This window comes from Suricata suricatta, chromosome 12, assembly GCF_006229205.1.
Source record: "Suricata suricatta isolate VVHF042 chromosome 12, meerkat_22Aug2017_6uvM2_HiC, whole genome shotgun sequence".
Classification (NCBI taxonomy): Eukaryota; Metazoa; Chordata; class Mammalia; order Carnivora; family Herpestidae; genus Suricata; species Suricata suricatta.
Genome location: NC_043711.1, coordinates 17,377,487 through 17,396,705, shown reverse-complemented (window position 1 = coordinate 17,396,705; position 19,219 = coordinate 17,377,487). Strand labels below are relative to the sequence as shown.

At 51.2% G+C, this 19,219-nt stretch overlaps 4 protein-coding genes across 7 annotated transcripts in view; 2 read left to right on the top strand and 2 right to left on the bottom strand.

Moving 5' to 3' along the window:
* PFKFB4 (6-phosphofructo-2-kinase/fructose-2,6-biphosphatase 4) overlaps positions 1-7,676 on the top strand; it is a 60,232-nt gene extending 52,556 nt beyond the window's left edge. For both annotated transcript variants that reach the window (XR_003901535.1, XR_003901530.1), the window contains one exon: positions 7,593-7,676. The gene's annotated coding sequence lies outside the window, so the exon portion shown is untranslated. The remainder of the gene's footprint in view (positions 1-7,592) is intronic.
* Positions 1-16,272, top strand: part of SHISA5 (shisa family member 5) — a 22,152-nt gene extending 5,880 nt beyond the window's left edge. For 2 of the 3 annotated variants that reach the window (XM_029919146.1, XM_029919145.1), the window contains exons 3-6: positions 7,593-7,676; positions 14,518-14,633; positions 14,760-14,972; positions 15,087-16,272. In XM_029919146.1, the coding sequence (XP_029775006.1) occupies positions 7,593-7,676; positions 14,518-14,633; positions 14,760-14,972; positions 15,087-15,166 (493 nt within the window). In that variant the 3' untranslated portion in view covers positions 15,167-16,272. Of the gene's footprint in view, positions 1-7,592; positions 7,677-12,873; positions 12,982-14,517; positions 14,634-14,759; positions 14,973-15,086 lie in introns of those variants that run through there. The other variant, XM_029919147.1, reaches the window with a different exon arrangement.
* Positions 16,273-16,523: 251 nt separating this feature from the next.
* On the bottom strand, positions 16,524-18,400 carry TREX1 (three prime repair exonuclease 1). The gene is made up of 2 exons (XM_029919143.1): positions 17,838-18,400; positions 16,524-17,531 (listed from the first exon to the last, which is right to left on the bottom strand). Exon 2 carries the CDS (start codon positions 17,508-17,510, stop codon positions 16,566-16,568), a length of 945 nt encoding a protein of 314 aa, XP_029775003.1. The 5' UTR covers positions 17,511-17,531; positions 17,838-18,400; the 3' UTR covers positions 16,524-16,565.
* Positions 18,401-18,480: 80 nt separating this feature from the next.
* The window catches only part of ATRIP (ATR interacting protein), a 12,829-nt gene continuing 12,090 nt past the window's right edge, over positions 18,481-19,219 (bottom strand). The window contains exons 9-10 of the mRNA XM_029917871.1: positions 19,056-19,216; positions 18,481-18,647 (exon numbers count right to left, since the gene is read on the bottom strand). Of these exons, the coding sequence (XP_029773731.1) occupies positions 18,580-18,647; positions 19,056-19,216 (229 nt within the window). The 3' untranslated portion in view covers positions 18,481-18,579. The remainder of the gene's footprint in view (positions 18,648-19,055; positions 19,217-19,219) is intronic.

Here is a 19,219-nt window from a genome sequence, read left to right as displayed (position 1 = left end):
GGGGGGGGGCGGGGGAGGGAAACGAGAACCCAAAGCAGGCTCTGTGCTGACCTTGGAAAGCCCGATGAGGGCTCAAACCTCACAAATTGTGATTATGACCTGAGTCAAAGTTAGATGGTTAACCGAAAAATTAGGCTCCTAATTTAAAAAAAACTTAAAAAAAATTTTTTTTTAATGTTTTATATATTTTTGATACAGAGAGAGACAGAGCGTGAGAGGGGAAGGGGCAGAGAGAGAAGGACACAGAACCGGAAGCAGGCTCCAGGCTCTGAGCTAGCCGTCAGCACAGAGACTGACACGGGGCTCGAACCCATGAACGTGAGATCTGACCTGAGCCGAAGTCGGAGGCTTAACCGACTGAGCCACCCAGGCGCCCCTAAAATTTTATTTGAGAGAGAGAGAGAGAGAGTGAGTACAAGCAAGGGAGAGGGGCAGAGAGAGAGAGAGAGAGAGAGAGAGAGAGAGAGAGAGGGAGAATCCTAAGCACGCTCCATGCTCAGTGGGACCCTGGGATCATGGCCCGAGCTGAAATCAAGGGTCACACGCTCTACCTACTTAGCCACTTTGTGTTTTGCAAAATGTACAGTGTTTTGTGGGTACAATTAACTCCCTTACCTTTTGCATTCAGCGCAGCATTTGTGAGACCCATCCATGTGGCATTGTGTGCATCCGGCCTGTGCCCACCCTGTGGTGTTGTTCTCTGTGGTGTGAGTCCTCAGCTTGTCATCCTAGATCATTATGACAGGCAGGCCCTGTACTTCCTATCTCCTTGTATGGAGCCATGTGAGAATTTTTTGAAAGTGTACATGGGAACAAATTGCCAGTTAACGAGATGTATGTAGTTAGTGACCAAGGACTTCCAAAGTGCTCTTGGGAATGGCAAACCCAACCTGCGTACCCCACCCGCCACACCTGAAGCTTATGTACAACCTTTTGGTGTCTTTGTATTTGTACATGTGTCTTTTTTAAAGAAATCCATTCCAGATATTTTTTAAAATACAGGAGCATTTAATTTAAATTTAGTGTATTTACTGTAGTGGGACTATATTTGCCACCTTATTTTGTGCTTTTTATTGGTCTCTCTCCTATTCATTCTGTATTTCTTTCTTTTTAACTTACCATATTATTTTGGTTTGTTTTTATTCTAGTTTTTTCTTCTTTTTTTTTTTTTAATTTTTTTTTTAGTGTTTTATTTATTTTTGAGACAGAGAGAGGCAGAGCATGAGCGGGGAGGGGCAGAGAGAGAGGGAGACACAGAATCTGAAGCAGGCTCCAGGCTCTGAGCTGTCAGCACAGAGCCTGACGCGGGGCTCGAACACACGAACGTGCGATCATGACCTGAGCTGAAGCTGGACGCCTAACCGACTGAGCCACCCAGGCGCCCCTCTAGTTTTTTCTTCTATTATTACTTTTTTTTATACTCTGTTTGCCTTTATTCCTTCTTGCCTCATCGCACAGACTAGGACCTCCAGTGCAATGTTGAATGGAAGTGGTGAGAGCAAATATCTCTTTCTGGGTCTCAATGTAGGGAGAAAACATTCAGAATTAGGTATGATGCTAGCTGTAGTTTTTACATTGGTGCCTTTTATTGGGTTGAGGAAGTTGCTTTCTATTTCTAGTTTGCTTAGACTTTTAATCAGGAAGGGATCTTGAATTTTGTCATATAGTTTTCCTGCATCAGTATTTTTCCTAGATGATTAATCTTTTTTTAAACTTTTTTTTAAGTTCATTTATTTATTTTTGAGAGAGAGATCGCACAAGTGGGGGAGGGGCAGAGAGAGAGGGAGACACAGAATCCAAAGCAGGCCCCAGGCTCTGAGCTGTCAGCACAAAGCCCAACATGGGGCTTGAATCCACAAACTGTGAGATCTCGCTGTTTGTGGGTTTGAGCTGAGCCCCGCGTTGGGCTCTGGACTGACAGCTAGCTCAGAGCTTGGAGCCTGCTTCAGATTCTGTGTCTCCCTCTCTCTCTGACCGTCCCCTGCTCGTGCAGTCTCTCTCTGTCTCTCAAAAATAAATAAAAAATATTAAAAAAGAAAAAAGAACCCACAAACTGTGAGATCATGACCTAAGCCAAAGTCGGATGCTTAACCAACTGAGCCACCCAGGCGCCCCAGTAGTATAGTTTAAAATTCTCATTATGTATTGATAGAGAGAAAGGCAATAAATTTTAATAAATTGACCTTGTATCCAGAGACTTCACTAAATTTAATTTGAGTGATTTTAATTGAAACGTCTTTTTGATTTTCTGCAAAAACAGGGTGACTGGGTGGCTCAGTCGGTTGAGCGTCTGACTTCGGCTCAGGCATGATCTCACAATTCCGTGGGTTCGAGCCCCACGTCGGGCTCTGTGCTGACAGCTAGCTCAGAGCCTGGAGCCTGCTTCAGATTCTGTGTCTCCCTCTCTCTCTGACCCTCCCCTGCTCACGCTGTCTCTCTCTGTCTCTCAAAAATAAATAAAAAAACATAAAAAAAAAAACCTTAAAATATTCTACAAAAGTAGTCACGTCATGTGCAGTTAATGTCCTATTTTCTCATTCCAACTCTTATACTTTTAATTAATTTTTCTTGCTTTATTACACTGACTAAGATCTCCAGTACAATGTTGATTGAAAGTGGTAATAGGCCGCATTCTTGTTTCCGGTCGCAGATGGAAGGTTTTCATCATTTCCTGGTTAAAAAAATGTGTGCTGTAGTTTTTGTTGTTGTTTTTGTTGTTTATTTATTTTTGAGAAGAGAGAGCATTAGTGGCGGAGGGGCAGAGCAAAGGGGACAGAGGATCTGAAGCAGGCTCTGTGCTGATAGCAGTGAGCCTGACGCGGGGTTCAAACTCACAAACTGCGAGATCATGACCTGAGCCAGTTGGATGCTCTGCTCAACCAACTGAGCCACCCAAGTGCTCCTGCTGTAGTTTTTAGACTAAGGAAGGTTTCTGCCATTTTTTTATTTCCCCCTGCTATTCTAATAGTGATACTAAGAACTATTTTTTACAAATGATTTAAAAAAATTTTTTTTCATCATTTATTTATTTTTGAGAGAGAGAAACTGAGCGTGAGCAGTGGAGGGCAGAGAGAGAGAGGGAGGCACAGACTCAGAAGCAGGCACTAGGGCCTGCTGAGCCATCAGCACAGAGCCTAGCACAGGGCTCAAACCCAAGGACTCCAAGATCATGACCCAGCCTGAAGTTGGACACCCAGCCAACAGAGCCACCCAGGCCAATCTTTGATGCCTTTAAAAAAATTTTTTTTTAATTTTTAAAAAATTTTTATTTATTTTGAGAGACAGAGAGAGACAGCACCAATAGGGGAAGGTCAGAGAGAGAGGGAGATACAGAATCAGAAGTAGTCTCCAGGCTCTGAGCTAGCTGTCAGCACAGAGCCTGACGTAGGGCTCGAACCCACGAACTGTGAGATCATGACCTGAGCCAAAGTCAGACGCTTAACTGACTGAGTCACCCAGGCACCCCTCTTTGGTGCCTTTTAAAAGGAACTTATTTCGGGGTACCGGGTTGGCTTAGTCAGTTGAGCTTTCGACTTGGCTCAGGTCATGATCTCATGTTTCATGAGTTCAAACCCCACGTTGCACTCTATGCTGACGGCTCAGAGCCTAGAGCCTGCTTCGCGGATTCTGTGTCTCCCTCTCTCTCTTCCTCTTCCCTGCTCGTACTCTGTCTCTGTCCTTCTCAAAAATAAATAAAACATTAAAAACAAATTTAAAAAATTAAAAAAATGAACATATTTCTGGGGTGCCTGGCTGGCTCAGTTGGATGCGTGTGTGACTCTTGATCTTAGGGTTATAAGTTGAAGCCCCACATTGGGGATGGAGATTATTTAAATAAATAAAAATTTAAAGGAAGATATTTCTTTTGGGTAAGTATCTTGGAGTAAAAATGCTATGTCATTGGGTGTATGTGTTTAGCTTTGGCAGATACTTCCAGGTTTCTAATGTTGCACCATTTACACTCTTGTCAGTCAGGTATTAGATTCCAGTTTGCTGTATATCCTCTCTAAACGTAGCATTGTAAGTCATTTTTAAAAATTGGGGTATAATCACATACAGCAAAATGCACAGGTCTGAGTGTTTCAGTTTGATGAGTTTTAATAAATGTATACTTCTCACATATAATACCTTAGTCAAGATCTAGATCATTGCTATTTCCCAGAAGGTTTTAATTTCAGTAATTTTGGTGAGTGTGTGGTAATACCTCATTGTGTTAAGATTTAAGTCTTTTGAAACTTATTGAGACTCATTTTATGACCCAGCCTATACTGTGCCTTGGTAAACGTTTCATATGAACTTCAAAAATGGTATATTCTGCAGTTATTGGGTGTAGTACTTTATAAGTGTCAGGTCAAGTTGGTTGATAATAGTTTAGTTCTTTTCTGCCTTTATTGGTTTTGTCTGCTTGTTTTATTGATTACTGGAGACCACAGATATGTTTATTGTTTTAGTTCTGTCAATATTTGCTTAATGAGTTCTGATGCTTTGTTATTGGGTGCATACATATTTAGGATTAGTTTGACTTTCTGATGAATTGTTTATCTTATCGTATGTGATGTCCCTCTTTATCTCTTGTATAACCATTATAAGCCTCAAAGACAGTATTTTAGTTGTTTTTGACGCTGAATATTTATTTATATATTTATCTATATATTTATCTTCTCGCTACTTCTTTTTGCTTTCTGGATCTTTAAGCCTCACCTGAGATCGTGTTCCTTCTACCTCTCATGCAGGTATGCTGGTGTCAAATTTTCTTGGTTTTTGTTTCTCTGAAAATGTCTTTATTTCACCTTCATTCTTTTTTTTTTTCACCGTCATTCTTTTTTTTAAATTTTTAAATGTTTTATTTTTGATACAGAGAGAGACAGAGCATGAGAGGGGGAGGGGCAGAGAGAGGAGGAGACACAGAATGTGAAGCAGGCTCCAGGCTCTGAGCAGGCTGTCAGCACAGAGCCCGACGCGGGGCTCGAACCCAGGAACGTGAGATCTGACCTGAGCCGAAGCTGGAGGCTTAGCCGACTGAGCCACCCAGGCGCCCCTCACCTTCATTCTTAAAGGATGTTTTTCCTGGTTGTAGATTTCTAGGTTGGCAGCTGTTAACTGCTTTCAGCACGTTAAAGCTTTCATTCCATTTTTTTTTTTTTATTTACATTTTTTTACTAATCTCTACACCCTTCCTGAGGATAAAACTTATGACCCTGAGATCAAGAGTCATCGCATACGCTTCTTACTGAGCCAACCAGGTGTCCTGTTCCATTGTCTTCTGATGTCTATCATTTCTGTTAGAAACCAGTTGGTTTAAGGATTCCTTCTTTGCAAGGACATTGTTTCTCTGATTACTTAAAAAAAATTTTTTTAATGTTTTTATTTATGTTTGAGAGACATAGAGAGACAGTGGGAGCAGGGGAAGGTCAGAGAGAGAAGGAGGTACAGAATCTGAAGCAGGCTCCAGGCTCTGAGCTCGCTGTCAGCACAGAGCCTCCTGATGTGGGGCTTGAACCCACGAACCGGGAGATCATGACCTGAGCCGAAATCAGACACTTAACTGACTGAGCCACCCAGGCTCCCCTTTCTGTTTGATCTTGTATTCATGTTGTCTAGTGTCCTAGGTTCCTGAAAATTTTGTATTGTGTGCCTAAGATTACATTTGCAAAATTGACCATAGAAATTTGAGCTCAGGACTCCTTCCAGGGAGGACTTGTCTTGATTTTGCCAGGACCCGGCACTCTCAGGCCACCTTGGCCTCACTGCAGAGGCCGAGAGGATTAGGTGCTGAGCTGTCCGCTCACTTTCGTTTTTATTCTTGGGGTACAGCTTTTTGGGCTCTTCCCAAGTGGGAGGGGATCCTCAGGGCCCCCTCCCCTGGTGGGCTCTGAGTCTAATCTCTCCTCAGAAGTGCTACTCAGCCCCTCAGCTGCCCCGCTGGAGTCGGCTAGTGCCCCCAGGAGAAATGGGACCTCAGCTCCCAGGGCCTCTGTGGGTCTTTCTTTCCAGCCTTCCACACACCTGTCTGGTATCCTTTGCTCTGTTATTGCTCACCAAAGCCTACATACTGATTCTTTATTTGAAGTTTTATTTAAGTAATCTGTACACCCGAACTGAGGCTTGAACCCGTGACCCCGAGATCAAGAGTCACTTGCTTTTCCTACTGAGCCAGCTAGGAGCCCCTGCACACGGATTTTTTTTAAAGTATTTTCTCCTCAGCTTCAGTTTTCCTTCAAATTTAGGGTGTAGTTGTTCCTCATGCTTTTAAATTTTGTCCTACATTTAATTTTAGAAATTTTCAATATATACAAAAGCAAGAGAATAATATAATAACTGCACATCTATCACCACTTCCATAGTTACCAACACTCTGACCATACACTACCCACCACTTTTTCCTGATTATTTTATTTTATTTAAAAAATTATTTTAAATGTTTTTTATTTATTTTTGAGAGACAGAGAGACAGCACGAGCAGGGGAGGGTCAGAGAGAGAGAGGGAGGCACAGAATCTGAAGCAGGCTCTAGGCTCTGAGCTAGCTGTTATCACAGAGCCTGACGCAGGGCTTGAACCCACGAACGTGAGATCATGACCTGAGCTGAGGCCGGAAGCTAGACGCTTAACCGAGTGAGCCACCCAGGCACCCCATCCTGATTATTTTAAAACAAAATAAAAATTAAACCATCATAAAAAAAATCCTCCTTAAATGTTGGTTTTCATCTCTACATGAGTCCTTTGTAAAGAAATATAACCACTATATCAATAACACATTTGGCACAATTAACAGTAGTTCATGAATAATTTTATTAATTTTTTAAAAAAGTTTATTTATTTACTTTGAGAGAGACAGAGAGAGCACAAGCAAGGGAGGGGCAGAGAGAGGGATAGAGAAAAATCCCAAGCAAGCTCCATGCTGTCAGCACAGATCCTGATGCGGGGCTCAAACTCACGAAACGTGAGATAGTGACTTGAGTGGAAATCAGGAGTTAGTCGCTTTACCAACTGAGTCTTAGATTTCTTATTTAACTCTGTTGGTTTCAAGCTCTGTAGCATTGTGGTTGGAAAAAGTACTTTGTATGATACCAATCTATTCAAATCTATTGAGCCTTGTTCTGTAGCCTTACCTGTGGTCTGTACTGGAGAATGTTTCCATGTGCACTTGAGAAAAATGTGTATGTGTGGGGCGCCTGGGTGGCTCAGTCGATTAAGCAACCGGCTTCGGCTCAGGTCATGATCTCACGGTTCATAGGTTCCAGCCCCGCGTCAGGCTCTGTGCTGATGGCTCAGAGCCTGGAGCCTGCTTCGGATTCTGTGTCTTCCTCTCTCTCTGCCCCTCCCCTGCTCACACACTGTCTCTCTCTCTCAAAAAAAAAAAAAAAAAAAAAGAGAGAGAGAGAGAGAGAGAGAGAGAGAGAGAAGAACATATGGCATTCCAGCCTGAGATCCTTGTGTGTGTGATAGTCATACTCAGGAAGCCATTAGGGCTACTTGCTGGCCCCATACAGGATTGGCTTTTGAGCATGTTGTGTGTGGGCACTAAGAAGGTGTTTGTTCCTGGCGTGCTGGGTGAGGCTCGGGTGTATTCATTGTGATTTCCTCTTTGCAGCGTGTCCACCAATGTAGAGCCACTGGAGCAGCTGGGCTCGGCGCTGAGGTTTCGTTCCAGCTTGGACAGTGACCCCATGTCAGGGTAAATAAAGCCTGCAGGCTGAGTGCATCTTCCTGGCTGAGGTGACAAGGGGCTCAGTGGGCCGTGGGGACTGGGATGCCACAGAGTCACTGTAGTGACTAGCTCCAGAGGCTGACCGCCAGGTCCCTTGCTTCTGATGTTGGAAAGTTGTGTCCTCATCATTGTACCGGGGATGGGAGGACTATGGTTGACAGTTGAAAGGCCAAGGGTAGGGGTCCATGTTAACCTAGGTGATGGGAGAGCGTGATGGTGGTGGTGGTGGCGGGGATGGTGTGATGGTGACGGTGACTGGGAAGTGGTGGTGATGGTGGCGATGGGTGATGAAGTAGTGATGGAGCGGAAAAGCTGCCGGGACAACTCATGACGCCCGGTCCCTGTGTCAGGGCTTGTGAGTCATGGTTGCTGTGTCAGGGCCCTTCTGTCAAGGGGCCGGGGAACAACCCAGTCTCCCAAAGCTTAGTTCCCTGGGCCAGATTCCTGCTCTGTCTTATTGCCACCACGACCAGGTGTTGTGACGCACATTTCGTGTGGATGGGGTAAGCGTGCAGCCACTCGTGTGTCTTCCTGGTGGGGTCTGTTCCCCAGGCCGCCTGCCCCCACCCTGGTGGATCTGGAAGCCCCTTTTAGGAGAAGATCTGCCCAGGCCTGGTTGCCCCTTTGGAGGAAGAGACTTTGGACTCCGGGCCTGTGCGGGGTCCAGGTGCTTGCCTGCCCCATCCTGCCCTGTGGGCCTGGGTGGATGTGGAATTGGATGGGGCATCTGGGAGTGGGGAGGGAAGAAGAGCAGCCTGCGGTCCCCCTCCCCGCCCCGCCCCAGCGCCCAGGGCCCAGCCTCTGTCTGCTGGCTGATCCTGCCTCCTTGGCTGACTGGGGACTGACACCTCGATGCGCCCCTCCCTGTACATCCAGGGGCTGCCCTTCCTCTGTCGAGCCCTGGAACTGTGGGCTTTGTGATGGCCCCACAGGACGTTCTGGTGTCCAGCCAGCGTGGGCCAGCGGCAGCCAAGGAGCAGGCCTTGTCCTGAGGCCAGCGGGCAGCATGGGGGTCCTGGGCAGTGCTGGTCTGAATGGTGTTTTAGGAAGACCACTCTGGCTGTTCTATGGAGGATGAAGAGAGCAGGCAGGGATGGGGTGGCAGGCGGCTAGCGGGAGGCAGCCATAGCTCCCTTGTCCAAGGTGTTGGTGAGGTGTGGTGAGGCTAGAGACGGGGCGGGGGGTGAGGCATTCCTGCTGGGGAGGGGGGGGGGGCTGGTCTCTGTTGACAGGGCCAGAGGTCCAGCCCTGTGAGAGGATGTGGGACAAGGAGTGGGTTTGGGGTGAAGGGCTCAGGAGTGTGTTGAGGACTGAATTTGAGGCTCAGCAACATTTGAAGAATGGCCTTAGGAGGAGCTGAGAGGGAGGGTTTAGACAAGTGGGAGGAAAGAGGAAGACGCCTGGTCTGTGGGGTATTGAGAAATGTGGATGCCACCCCACAGAGGCCACGGCACCTGTGGCAGGAGCCCTTCAGGGCAGCGAACTGAAGAGTGAGTTGGAAATGGGTCGGGTGAAGTGAGTGTAGACAGCTTCAGGGAGAGATCTGGCTGTGAACCAGCTAGGAGTAAGACAGGAGTTGGAAGAGGAGTCAGAGTGAAGAAGGGCTTCTTCGGTGTTGGTGGAGGCTTGAGCTGGGAAAGGGGACGGTGCAGAGCAAGGTTCCCGAGGGGCATAGGAGGAGTGGCTGCCAGGGCTTGAGGTGACTGGGACCGCCCCGGGAGCACCTGTCCCTCTTTGAGGTGTGCACCAGTCCCGGGACTGGGGAGCTGGGCTCAGGCCGCAGTGTGTACACCCCTGTGCCTGGTGGGGGTGCTTGCTGCCTCCCACCCCAGGTGTGCTGCCTGCTGAGAAGTGCAGGTGACCGCAGTAATGCTGTCCGACTTGCCCGCACCCTGCCCTGTCCTATCTCTCCGCTGCTTTCTGACCGGAGCCCCTGTGTCTCACATGGCAGCTGTCTTAATAAAGGTTTAGGGCTTGGGAAACAGGTGCCAGGCAGGCAGAAGGGCAGGGTCACTGACGACACTTCTGTGAATGCTCTCAGGTGGATACCTGTCCATTCTCCCACGTGGGCACCTGTGAGCTGGCCCCTCAGCTAAGGGTGCTGTTTATTCACTGGAGTGTGGGCTCCTTAGTGGGGTCCAGCACCTGCTGCCCAGGTTATGGCTGGGTGCTCCGGAGAAGCCTTGATAGGAGGAAAAACCCCTCATCTCCCTCTGGGTGGCCCCTTGGGTTCCTTAAGCATGAGGCACCAGGTCAGACCACAGGGACCCAGGTGAGACCACTTCTGCCTGTCAGAGCCTGGATGGGTGATGTCTTCCCTCGATGTGGCACTGTGCTCCCTGTGGTGTGGCCATGTTATGTGAGGGCCTGGCTTGGCCCAGGTATTCTGCTGCCTGCTCCCCAACTTTGGCAGGTGAGCCGCATTCTGCCCTATTGAACGGTCACTGGCTGTGTCTGTTTTTGGCTTGTTCCCTCCACAAAGCTGCCTTGCTCCCCTGTCATCATTCTTTTGGATCCTGATTTCATTGTCCCTTCCTAGTCCCTTGCTACTCATGGGATGGTCTGGCAGGAATGGCATATTCTTAAGCACCTGACTGGCAGGATGCATGGCTTCGGACCCCAGGCAGGCTGCTGCTGCCCTTCCGCCCTGACTGTGCCATGATGGTGTCAGGGAAAGGCGTACGGGTCCCTGAGGTGAGCTGAGGCCATGGCGCACCTGTCCTGGCCCTCCTGGCATCCTTGTGCAGCTCTCACACCCACTGTGCCAGGCCGGTCCACTGCCTTGCCAGCATCATGGGGAAAGCGCTGGTGTCCCTCCTCCAGAGGTGGCCTTTCCCCTGTCTGAACATTGGGAGGCTCTGACCTTCTAGGACTGCCCAGTTCAGACCCACCTGCTCCCTTCTTGGGCTGATTCTATTTTCTGAACTTGGCCTTTGGAGTCTTTGATGTGGGAGGTAGCCTCAACCTTGGGAACACCATTCCTTCCTTTCAGAGGCATGGTTCTGCTGGAACTGTGGCCATTGGTACCACAGGCCCCTGCCACATGGCACCACCCCGCAAATGTTACCCTTCTTCAGAGCATCATGGCTGGCTGTCCATGGGTCCCTGAGTGAAATTTTCATCAGATACTCATTGAACACTTACTATATGCTAGGCCCTGGAGATACAGTGATGGTCCAAAGCAGGTACAGTCTGTCCCTCTGTGAATCCACAGGCTGGAGGCAAGGCACATGTTAATCAAATGCTCACATTGAGTGTGTGCTTATAAACTGAGGTAGACATGAATTTGATTCTGTAAGAGCATTTATTTGCTCTTACCTGAACTTATCTGCACGAACTTATCTGCATGGTCAGGGGAAGTGTCCCTGAGGAAGTGATATTTTGAGCTGAGTTCTGAAGGGTGAACAGAAATTAATTACATGGGTGTGAGACAAAGAGAAGAGCAGACCAGGCAGGAGGCACTGCATGTGCAAAGGCCCTGAGGTGAGATACAGCCAGTATGGGTCTTTGCAAAGCGGAAAGGAAGGTGATGTGGCCAGAGCACGGAGAACAAGGTAAGGTGGGAGTCCCAGACCACACAAGTTTTATTTTATTTAGACTTTGTTAATTAAAGATTAAGATTTGTCTTATTGTAAGTTTTACTATCTGGTGAGACAAATCCTAGGTTCCCCCCTCCCTTTTTTGTCAACTATAATATCTATGCAGAAAAGTACAAATAAATACACATAGTTTTTTAAAATAAAAAAATGTTTTAAGACTAAAATTTTTTATTTCGGGGGCACCTGGGTGGCTGTCATTTCAGTGTCCCACTCTTGATTTTGGCTTAGGTCTTGGTCCCAGGATCATGGGATCAAGCACTGTGTTGGGCTCAGTGCTGAACATGTAGCTGCCTTAAGATTCTCTCTCTCTCTCTCTCTCTCTCTCTCTGTCTCTGTCTCTCTCTCTCCCCTCCCTCTCCCCACCCCTCCCCCCGTTCATGCTCTCTCTCTCTCTAAAAGAAAATTTAGGGGTGCCCCATGGCTCAGTTAAGCATTCTACTTCGGTTCAGGCCATGATCTCACCATTTGTGAGTTTGAGCCCCACATCAGGCTCTCTGCTGTCAGCATAGAGCCTACTTGTCCCCTCCTCTCTCTGCCCCTCCCCCAGGGGCTCTCTCTCTCTCAAAAAAAACCCCTTTTTTTAATGTTCATTTATTTTTGAGAGAGAGAGAAACAGAGTGTGAGCAGGAGAGTTGCAGCGAAACGGAGACACAGAATCTGAGCTGTCAGCACAGGGCTCAAGTGGGGTTCAAATCCACAAGCTGTGAGATATGACCTGAGCTGAGGTCGGATGCTTAACTGATTGAGCCACCCAGGTGCCCCCAATATTTTTTAAAAATTAAAAAAAAAATGTTACTTATTTATATTAAAATATATGAGCTTTAAAAAATTTATTTATTTGAGAGAAGGAACAGGCATACACGAGCGTGAGGGGGAGAAAGAGAGGAGAGAATCCCAGGTAGGCTCTGTGCTGTCAGCATGGGGCCCTGGGCTGGGCTCAGTCTCACAAACTGTGAGAGCACGACCTGAGCTGAAATGAAAAGCCAGATGCTTAACCGACTAAGCCACCCAGGCATGCCAATCTTTTACCTTTAAGTAATCTCTGTATCCAGTGTGGAACTTGAACTCAACCCGAGATCAAGAGTCATGTGCTCTACTGACTGAACTGGCCAGGTGCCCCAGATACACAGTTTAACAAGTAAAGTATAAAGCAAATTCCTGTGTGATCCCAAGAGCTATGAGAGCCATAGCAGGCTTTTGAGCAGGGGTGACATGATCAGACCTGGCAGGTTGGCCAGGGGCACTTGAGGAGGCACCTACATCATCCTGGCAGGGCAGGCTACTGGCTGGTGGGCCGACTTGGGGCTGAGCAGCAGGGTGGCTTGGGCACTCAGGGCATCTCAGATCCCAAGATAGCATGTGGGCAGGAGGATGGACGGACAGCGTTGGTGAGAGACCAGGTAGGGGCAGGCGAGGCCTGCGACTCTGGGAGGACTGCCTGAGCACCTTCCCTCCCCTGCCCGCTCCTGGCCCCTCTGGTGCAGCCGTGCCTCGCTGTGTCTTTAAGGGCTCTGTGCTGCTCTTCCTGCCATGACGTCAGGGATGGGGAGGGCCAAGATTTGCTTTCCCTTTCCTCGAAAGGGGAGGAGATTGAAACTGAGTGGCCCATGATGGAAAGAGGGGAAGTCCAGGGCTCCTGGAGGCCCCGGAGTGAAGGCAGAGGCTAACATGGGGTGAGCTTGGGCGCCATACTGTGTGTGTGTGTCTCTCCATTCCTTGGGGGCAGCAGCGGGTCTGGGAGGAGCCTGAGAGTCGGAAGGTGAGGGGCCCGCACAGGGGCCTGTGGTTCCTGTTTTGCAAATGCAGTTGTGTATTTTGGAGTTCAGAGCCTGAAAGGTCTGTTCTGCGCCTGTCACTGGGCTGTGTGGGGCCCTGCTGAGGTGGTGCTGCCCGTCTCGACTGTGAGGGGAAGCTCTTCCACCCAGGGTGGGGCCACAGCCTTTCCCTGGGTCTTCAGTAGAGGCAGAGGCCCTACTCCTTCCACCAAGCTCCTTCCAAGTTTTATTTTTTTATTAAAAAAAAATTTTTTTAAGTAGTCTCCATGCCCAGTGTGAGGCTTGAACTCATCATCCTGAGATCAAGAGTCTCATACTCTATCAACTGAACCAGCCAGGTGCCCCTCCCATGGTTTTTAATTTTTAATTTTAGAGAAAGAGTGTGAGTGGGGAAGAGGGACAAGGGGAAAGAGAGAATCTCATGCTCAGCATGGAGCCTGACATAGGGCTCCATTTCACGACCCCAGATCATGACCTGAGCTGAAATTAGGAGTTGGACGTTCAACCCACTGAGCCACCCAGGCATCTCCCTCCTTCTGTGTTTTAGGTGCAGTCAGGAAGCATGTGCATTTTCTTAGACTAGAGCTTGGTCCCTGGTACCTGTGGAGAACAAGGGGCTCTGTCTGCCCTTGAAAGTCAATTTTAGTGACCTTTCTGCCCCAAACTGTTCTTTCTTAAAGCCCTCTGCTCAGTTGTGGTCCTTGCTGAGGGCCTGGCATCAGGCAGGGAGGCCTCTTCCAGAAGGCAAGGTTACTACCTCCAGCCCCGCCAGGTTATCCCCCCGGCTCATTGTTTACCCACCTGCCATGCTGGCAAGAGCACAGGAGCCCACCCACTGGTACAGTGCTTGGCATCCAGGCGGCTCACTGCCACTCCCGGGGGGCCAGCAGCCCTGCACTGGGGCCAGAGCTGAGGCTGTGTTCTCTGCGTGCCTCTCTTCACTGTTCTGGCCACACTGGCCTCGGCTCTCCTGGAATTTCTCCCCATCTTTGTCCCTCGTGCTTCCATAGTCATTTTACCTTCAACATCTGCCTCCTGCACTGGGCTGTGGGCTTCCGGAGGCCATGGGCAGGTCTGTCTCACTCACTGCTGAGGTTCTGGCTTTGTGGCATGTGCTTGTTAGCTGTCTGCTGACTAGGCAGAGGTGGATAAGATGGTGTATAGCGAGGAGGTGCTGAAAGAACTCCCTGCCGTGCTCCTAGGGTGGGGCAAGAGGGGTAGACCTTGGGTGCTTTACACAGACTCACAAGACAACCCCATTTTACCCGTGAGGAAACGGGTTCTGAAAGAGGTTCAAGCTACACAACCTAGAAGTTGCTTTGTGTTGCCCAGAACCTCCTCTGGCAAGAGGGGTGCCCCTGGGAATGGTGGGGTATGGACTGCTGGTCCTGGGCAGGGACAAGAGGCCCTGGGTCATGATCGGCTCTTTGGCAGGTTTGGGGCAACTGTAGCCATCGGCCTGACCATCTTTGTGCTCTCTGTCGTCACCGTCATCATCTGTTTCACCTGCTCCTGCTGCTATCTCTACAAGTTGTGCTGCCGGCCACGTCGTAAGCATGTCCTTCCCCTCCCTGCCCCGCGGTGACCCCAGGCAGCAAGGGGAGCCAAGCGGCGCCCTGACTTGGCTAAGCCAGAGTGAGGGGTGGCAGTGGTCCTGACTGGGATTCTCTTTGCAGCGGTCGTGACCACCACCACGGCCACCACCGTGGTACACACCCCTTACCCTCAGCCTCCAAGTGTGCCACCCAGCTACCCCGGACCAACGTACCAGGGCTATCACCCCATGCCCCCACAGCCAGGGATGCCAGCGGCACCGTACCCAACACAGTACCCACCACCTTACCCCGCTCAGCCGATGGGCCCCCCGGCTTACCATGAGACATTGGCCGGTGAGTACCACTGCCAGCTCTGACCCTTCCTGAACCCCTTAAATTTCCTGCCTCTGCCCCCTCACACTGCAGCCCCCCGTGCTCATAACCAACCAGTGTCCTCTCTATTTTCAGGAGGTGCGGCCATGCCCTACCCTGCCAGCCAGCCTCCTTACAACCCGGCCTACATGGACCCCCCAAAGGCAACCTCCTGAGCATGTCCCTGCATCTCTGGCTGTCACCATGTGTGTGTGAGTGGGTATGCAGGCATGGTCCTTTTCTCCCCGTGTGTGGTGTGTGAGTCCTGTTTGTACATGACACTTGTGATGCTGACGTGGTGGGGAGCAGTCCTCGCCAGAGTTGCTGGGACCCTACTTTGTTCTCTTCCTCACTTGAAATCGTGCTCTTTTGAATTCTCAAACAAAATTCAAAGGCTAGGGTGAGTTCCTTCCCATACCACCCCAGGACCAGATGGGGCTTGTCATGCTAGGCCAGTACAGCTTTCCGTGGGCAGCGTGCATATACCCGGTTTCGGCGGAGCAGCTAGCCACTGCTTGAGGCCATGGCCTGTCCCGAGTGTGGGAGACTCTTCAGAGAACCAGGGCTCTGATGCAGGCCTGTGGATGAGGCTTGGGACCTGGGTTTTAATCCTTTCAGCAGACGTCCCATAGTCCCCAGATCCTGTGCTGTGCCCAGCGGAGGGCTGGCAGCCTCCTGAGACCAAAACAATTCAGGTAGAGCCCCCATGTGCCCCCAACTGCCGTCTGCCTGGACGGTCCTGCATCCTCCCCGGCACTGCCCAGAGGGCCACATCCACCTGCGGTTCAGGCTGTCCTGGCTGGCTGTGACCGCCACCATGGGTAGGCAGGGTAGCCTCTGTCCACCGGTGCACTCAGGTGTCCTCCCTGCAGTGTTTTTATTTCCTTTTTAGCCAGACATTTTGCCTGTTTTCTGTTTCAAAGTGTGTGTGATAGTTGTTGTGAGGGTGAAGCCCCTGAGTCCTGGAGGAAAACTGGCCCACAGAGAGAGGGACGGTCTGACCTCTGATAGTCCCTGCTTCTCCATCACCAGCTTCTCGGAACATCCAGCTCCCGTATCTGAGTCCACAGTGTGTCTTGGCACCTGGGACACCTGGGCCAAGGGGCCGTCTGGACCAAAGGCGCAGGGGGCCTAGGTGGCTGCTCTAGCCCAGAAATGAATACCTCGGTGTTCCCTGTCCTTCTGTTAATATCTCACCAGATCTGTCTTAGCTTTGTGCCTGTTGATGTGTTTGAGAGCCTGGGGTATGCACCTTTGTTTATAATAAATGCAAACATTTGGGGCTGCTGCCTCCTTTCTTCAGAGCCTTGGCTACTGGGACAGGCATTAGGCCACGTACCATTTTCATTCACATCTTGGATTTCCATGTTTTCTTGCCTTCCCTGGGCTCAGACGTCTGACTATCCTGCTAGGGAGGGTGAAGGTAAAGACTGTGCCACCCTCTGTGTCCCCTTCCCCAGGTGTCTTGAGTGTGGGCAGAGGTGCAGGAGGCTTTAAGGCTGCCAAGGAGGGTAGAGGTGAGTGGCCACTCAGTGCTGTGGTGGTGTCTTTATTAGTCAGACTTTCTTTCTTGGCCTACTGCCCAGGTGTGGCCAGGGACAACCCATACAGTGTGGCTATTGCCAAGGTCAGGAAGGCCAGCATGCCCAGTGGGGCCAGCAAGCCCTCCCTGGGTGAGGCTCCAGGGCCCTCCGTTGGAAGAAGGGCCTTGGGCTTTCTGCCCCTGCCAAGGTTAGGGCTAGTGTCCCTGGCTTGAGCCAGGGATACAGTAGCTGTGGTGGCAGATGGTCCTGGTTTGGTTCCAGCAGAGGCTATGACCCCGTACATGGGCTTGACAGTGCTGAAGGGTCTGGCGTGAGCATCCAGCCACCGCAGCAGGGCCTGCGGCCTCCACTGACAGATGCTGAGCAGGGTTAGGACGTCCCCCTCAGCCATGTGGGAGTCCGCTGGGGCCTGCCCGTACAGGCGTGTGTAGATGCTGCTCAGGCTGTAGCTCTTCCTTGGGCCATGCTCCGAGGGACTGCCGGCTCGCTCCAGGGCCTTCAAGGCAGCAATGCTATCCACACAGAAGGCACCGTCTAGAACACTGGTCAGGCCTAGTGAAGCCAGCTCTGCCTGGAGCAAGGGGAAGTCATAGCGGTCGCCATTGTGTGCCACGAGGCACCAGGGCTGTGGCTGGCGCTGCAGGAAGGCTTGAAGGAGGTTGGCCAGGTGGGCATCGAAGCGTTGACGCCCGTGTGCTGCTAGCACAGCTGTGCTCAGGCCCGTGATCTTACTGGCTTCTGGGCTGCAGGCCTTCCCTGGAGCCACGCACAGAGAGAGCTTGTCCACCACCCGGGGTGGCGGGGGCACTATGGGAGGCTGCCCCTGAGGGGTGGGTAGGCTCTCCAGGGCACATCTGTGGACAGCCAGCAGGCACAGCTCTGTGACCTTGGGCCGGGAGGAAGGCAGGCCAGTGGCCTCCAGGTCCAAGAAGATGAGGGTCTGCACGGGACCCAGGGGTGGGGCCTGTGAGCCCATGGTGGGCACCTGCTGCGGAGCCTGGGGAAGAGCATGGGGTGGGGAGGGGGTGTATGAGTGCCCAGTGGAAAGAGCTGAGGCCGGTGGGGGTGGGGCGGGCAGGAACACATCTTTGGCTTTCTCTGCACAGGCAGGCACTGTCGGTGAGCTCCAGGACCTGTTTCCAGAGCAGGAAGCCAGAGGGTGGGGCAGCTTTCTAAGGGGGACCAGCATATTCAACTGTTTGGGGGAAGGATTGGCTCCTCCCCTAGGGCCCACCTAGTCTGGGCCTGGGTGGGGCATGGGGCCCTCCCACCCTGCCCCATCCCCGCGGGGGTCCTCACTTACCAAGTAGTAGGCCGGCGGCAATGACTCGAGTGCAGTCTGGCTGGTTCTTGCTGCTGGCAGCAGTGGCGGGAAGCGAAACTTGGTGTGAGCCCGCCCATGGGCTGTCCTAAGTGAGGCCCGCCCTTCTTGTCAGCCTGCCTGGTCTGCCCCTCCCCAGCCTCTCCCCTCGTGACTCCCTGAAGGCCTCGGATCTACAGCTGTGGGCCTGGGGGATGGCACAGTGTGCCAGAGCCCTCATGCCATGAGAACCAGCCCGGCAGATGAGGGCAGTGTGCCCAGGCCATTGGGGAAGGCTAGTTCCAGGCCTCCCGCCTGCCAGGAACCCCCACAGTGGCCACTTTGCACCCACTCCTTGCCCCACTTTCTTGGATCTCCCTGGTGTGGGCCAGGGCTGGTGTAGGCCAGGGCTGACGGCTTCCTCCTCCCCTGCCACAGGATGGTTTCTTCCCATGGCCTCAGCCCAAAGCGATGACTCAGGACAATTCCATGGGCAGGGCAGGGCTCCTTCCTCAGGGCAGATTCGTTACCATGGGGACAGGGTCTCAGATCGAGCCAGGGACAGGAAGGATCCTCCCCGGGTCTGGCTCCTGCGCCATCCCTCCCACTCAGTGACACAGATCAGACTCAGGAAACAGCACACGGCTGGCGTGTTCTCAGACAGCCCTTCACTGCTTTTAATCAGCTGATGTGGTGAGGAAAGTCGTGGTTCTGGTGCCATCATGTGGCTCTGTGCTCACTGGCCTCAGCTACAGTCCATCTCGGGGTCTTCCACATCTGTTTCAGCAGCACAAAGGTCATCCAGGGCTGCCTCTGAGCCAAAAGAAGAGGGTTGTACAGTGAAGGGCCAGAGGTGCCGGGCACGGGCTGAGGGGAGACCCACCGCTCCTCCCCCACGCCCGCAGGAACTGACCAGTCCCTTCCACGCCCAGGCCTTGCTCCCTCAGCTACTGCAAGCAGAGTGATACAAAGGCAATTCAGACAGTGATGTTTCTGGAAAACCCGTGGCTCTGCCAGGCCAACTCGACAGATAGAAGCAAAAGGCAGTCTGCTAAGCTCAGAGAAGAACCAGAGCAGTAAGACAAGTGTGAGCCCAGTGCTAGCAAAGGCTGCGTGGAGGGAAGACTGCTGACTTAAGGCCAGGAAGTCTGAATTGTCTGTGAACCTCAGGGAAAGCCCCTATGTGGGCTGCGGCACGCAGGGGTCCTCCTGCTGGCTCACCTTCACAGTCTGTCACATCAGGAAGCCCTCGAATCAGCATGCTGACCCCTGGCATCACCTGGTCATACTGATGCAGGACCTCTACACAGTGCACAGTGAAGAGCTTGTCCTTCTGGGAGAGGCTGTGCAGCAGCAACACTGTGTCCCGCAGACACCGCATTGTC

Coding starts and splice junctions, on each gene's coding strand:
- TREX1 (XM_029919143.1), bottom strand. CDS start 17,510: ATGGGCTCACAGGCCCCACCCCTGGGTCCCGTGCAGACCCTCATCTTC.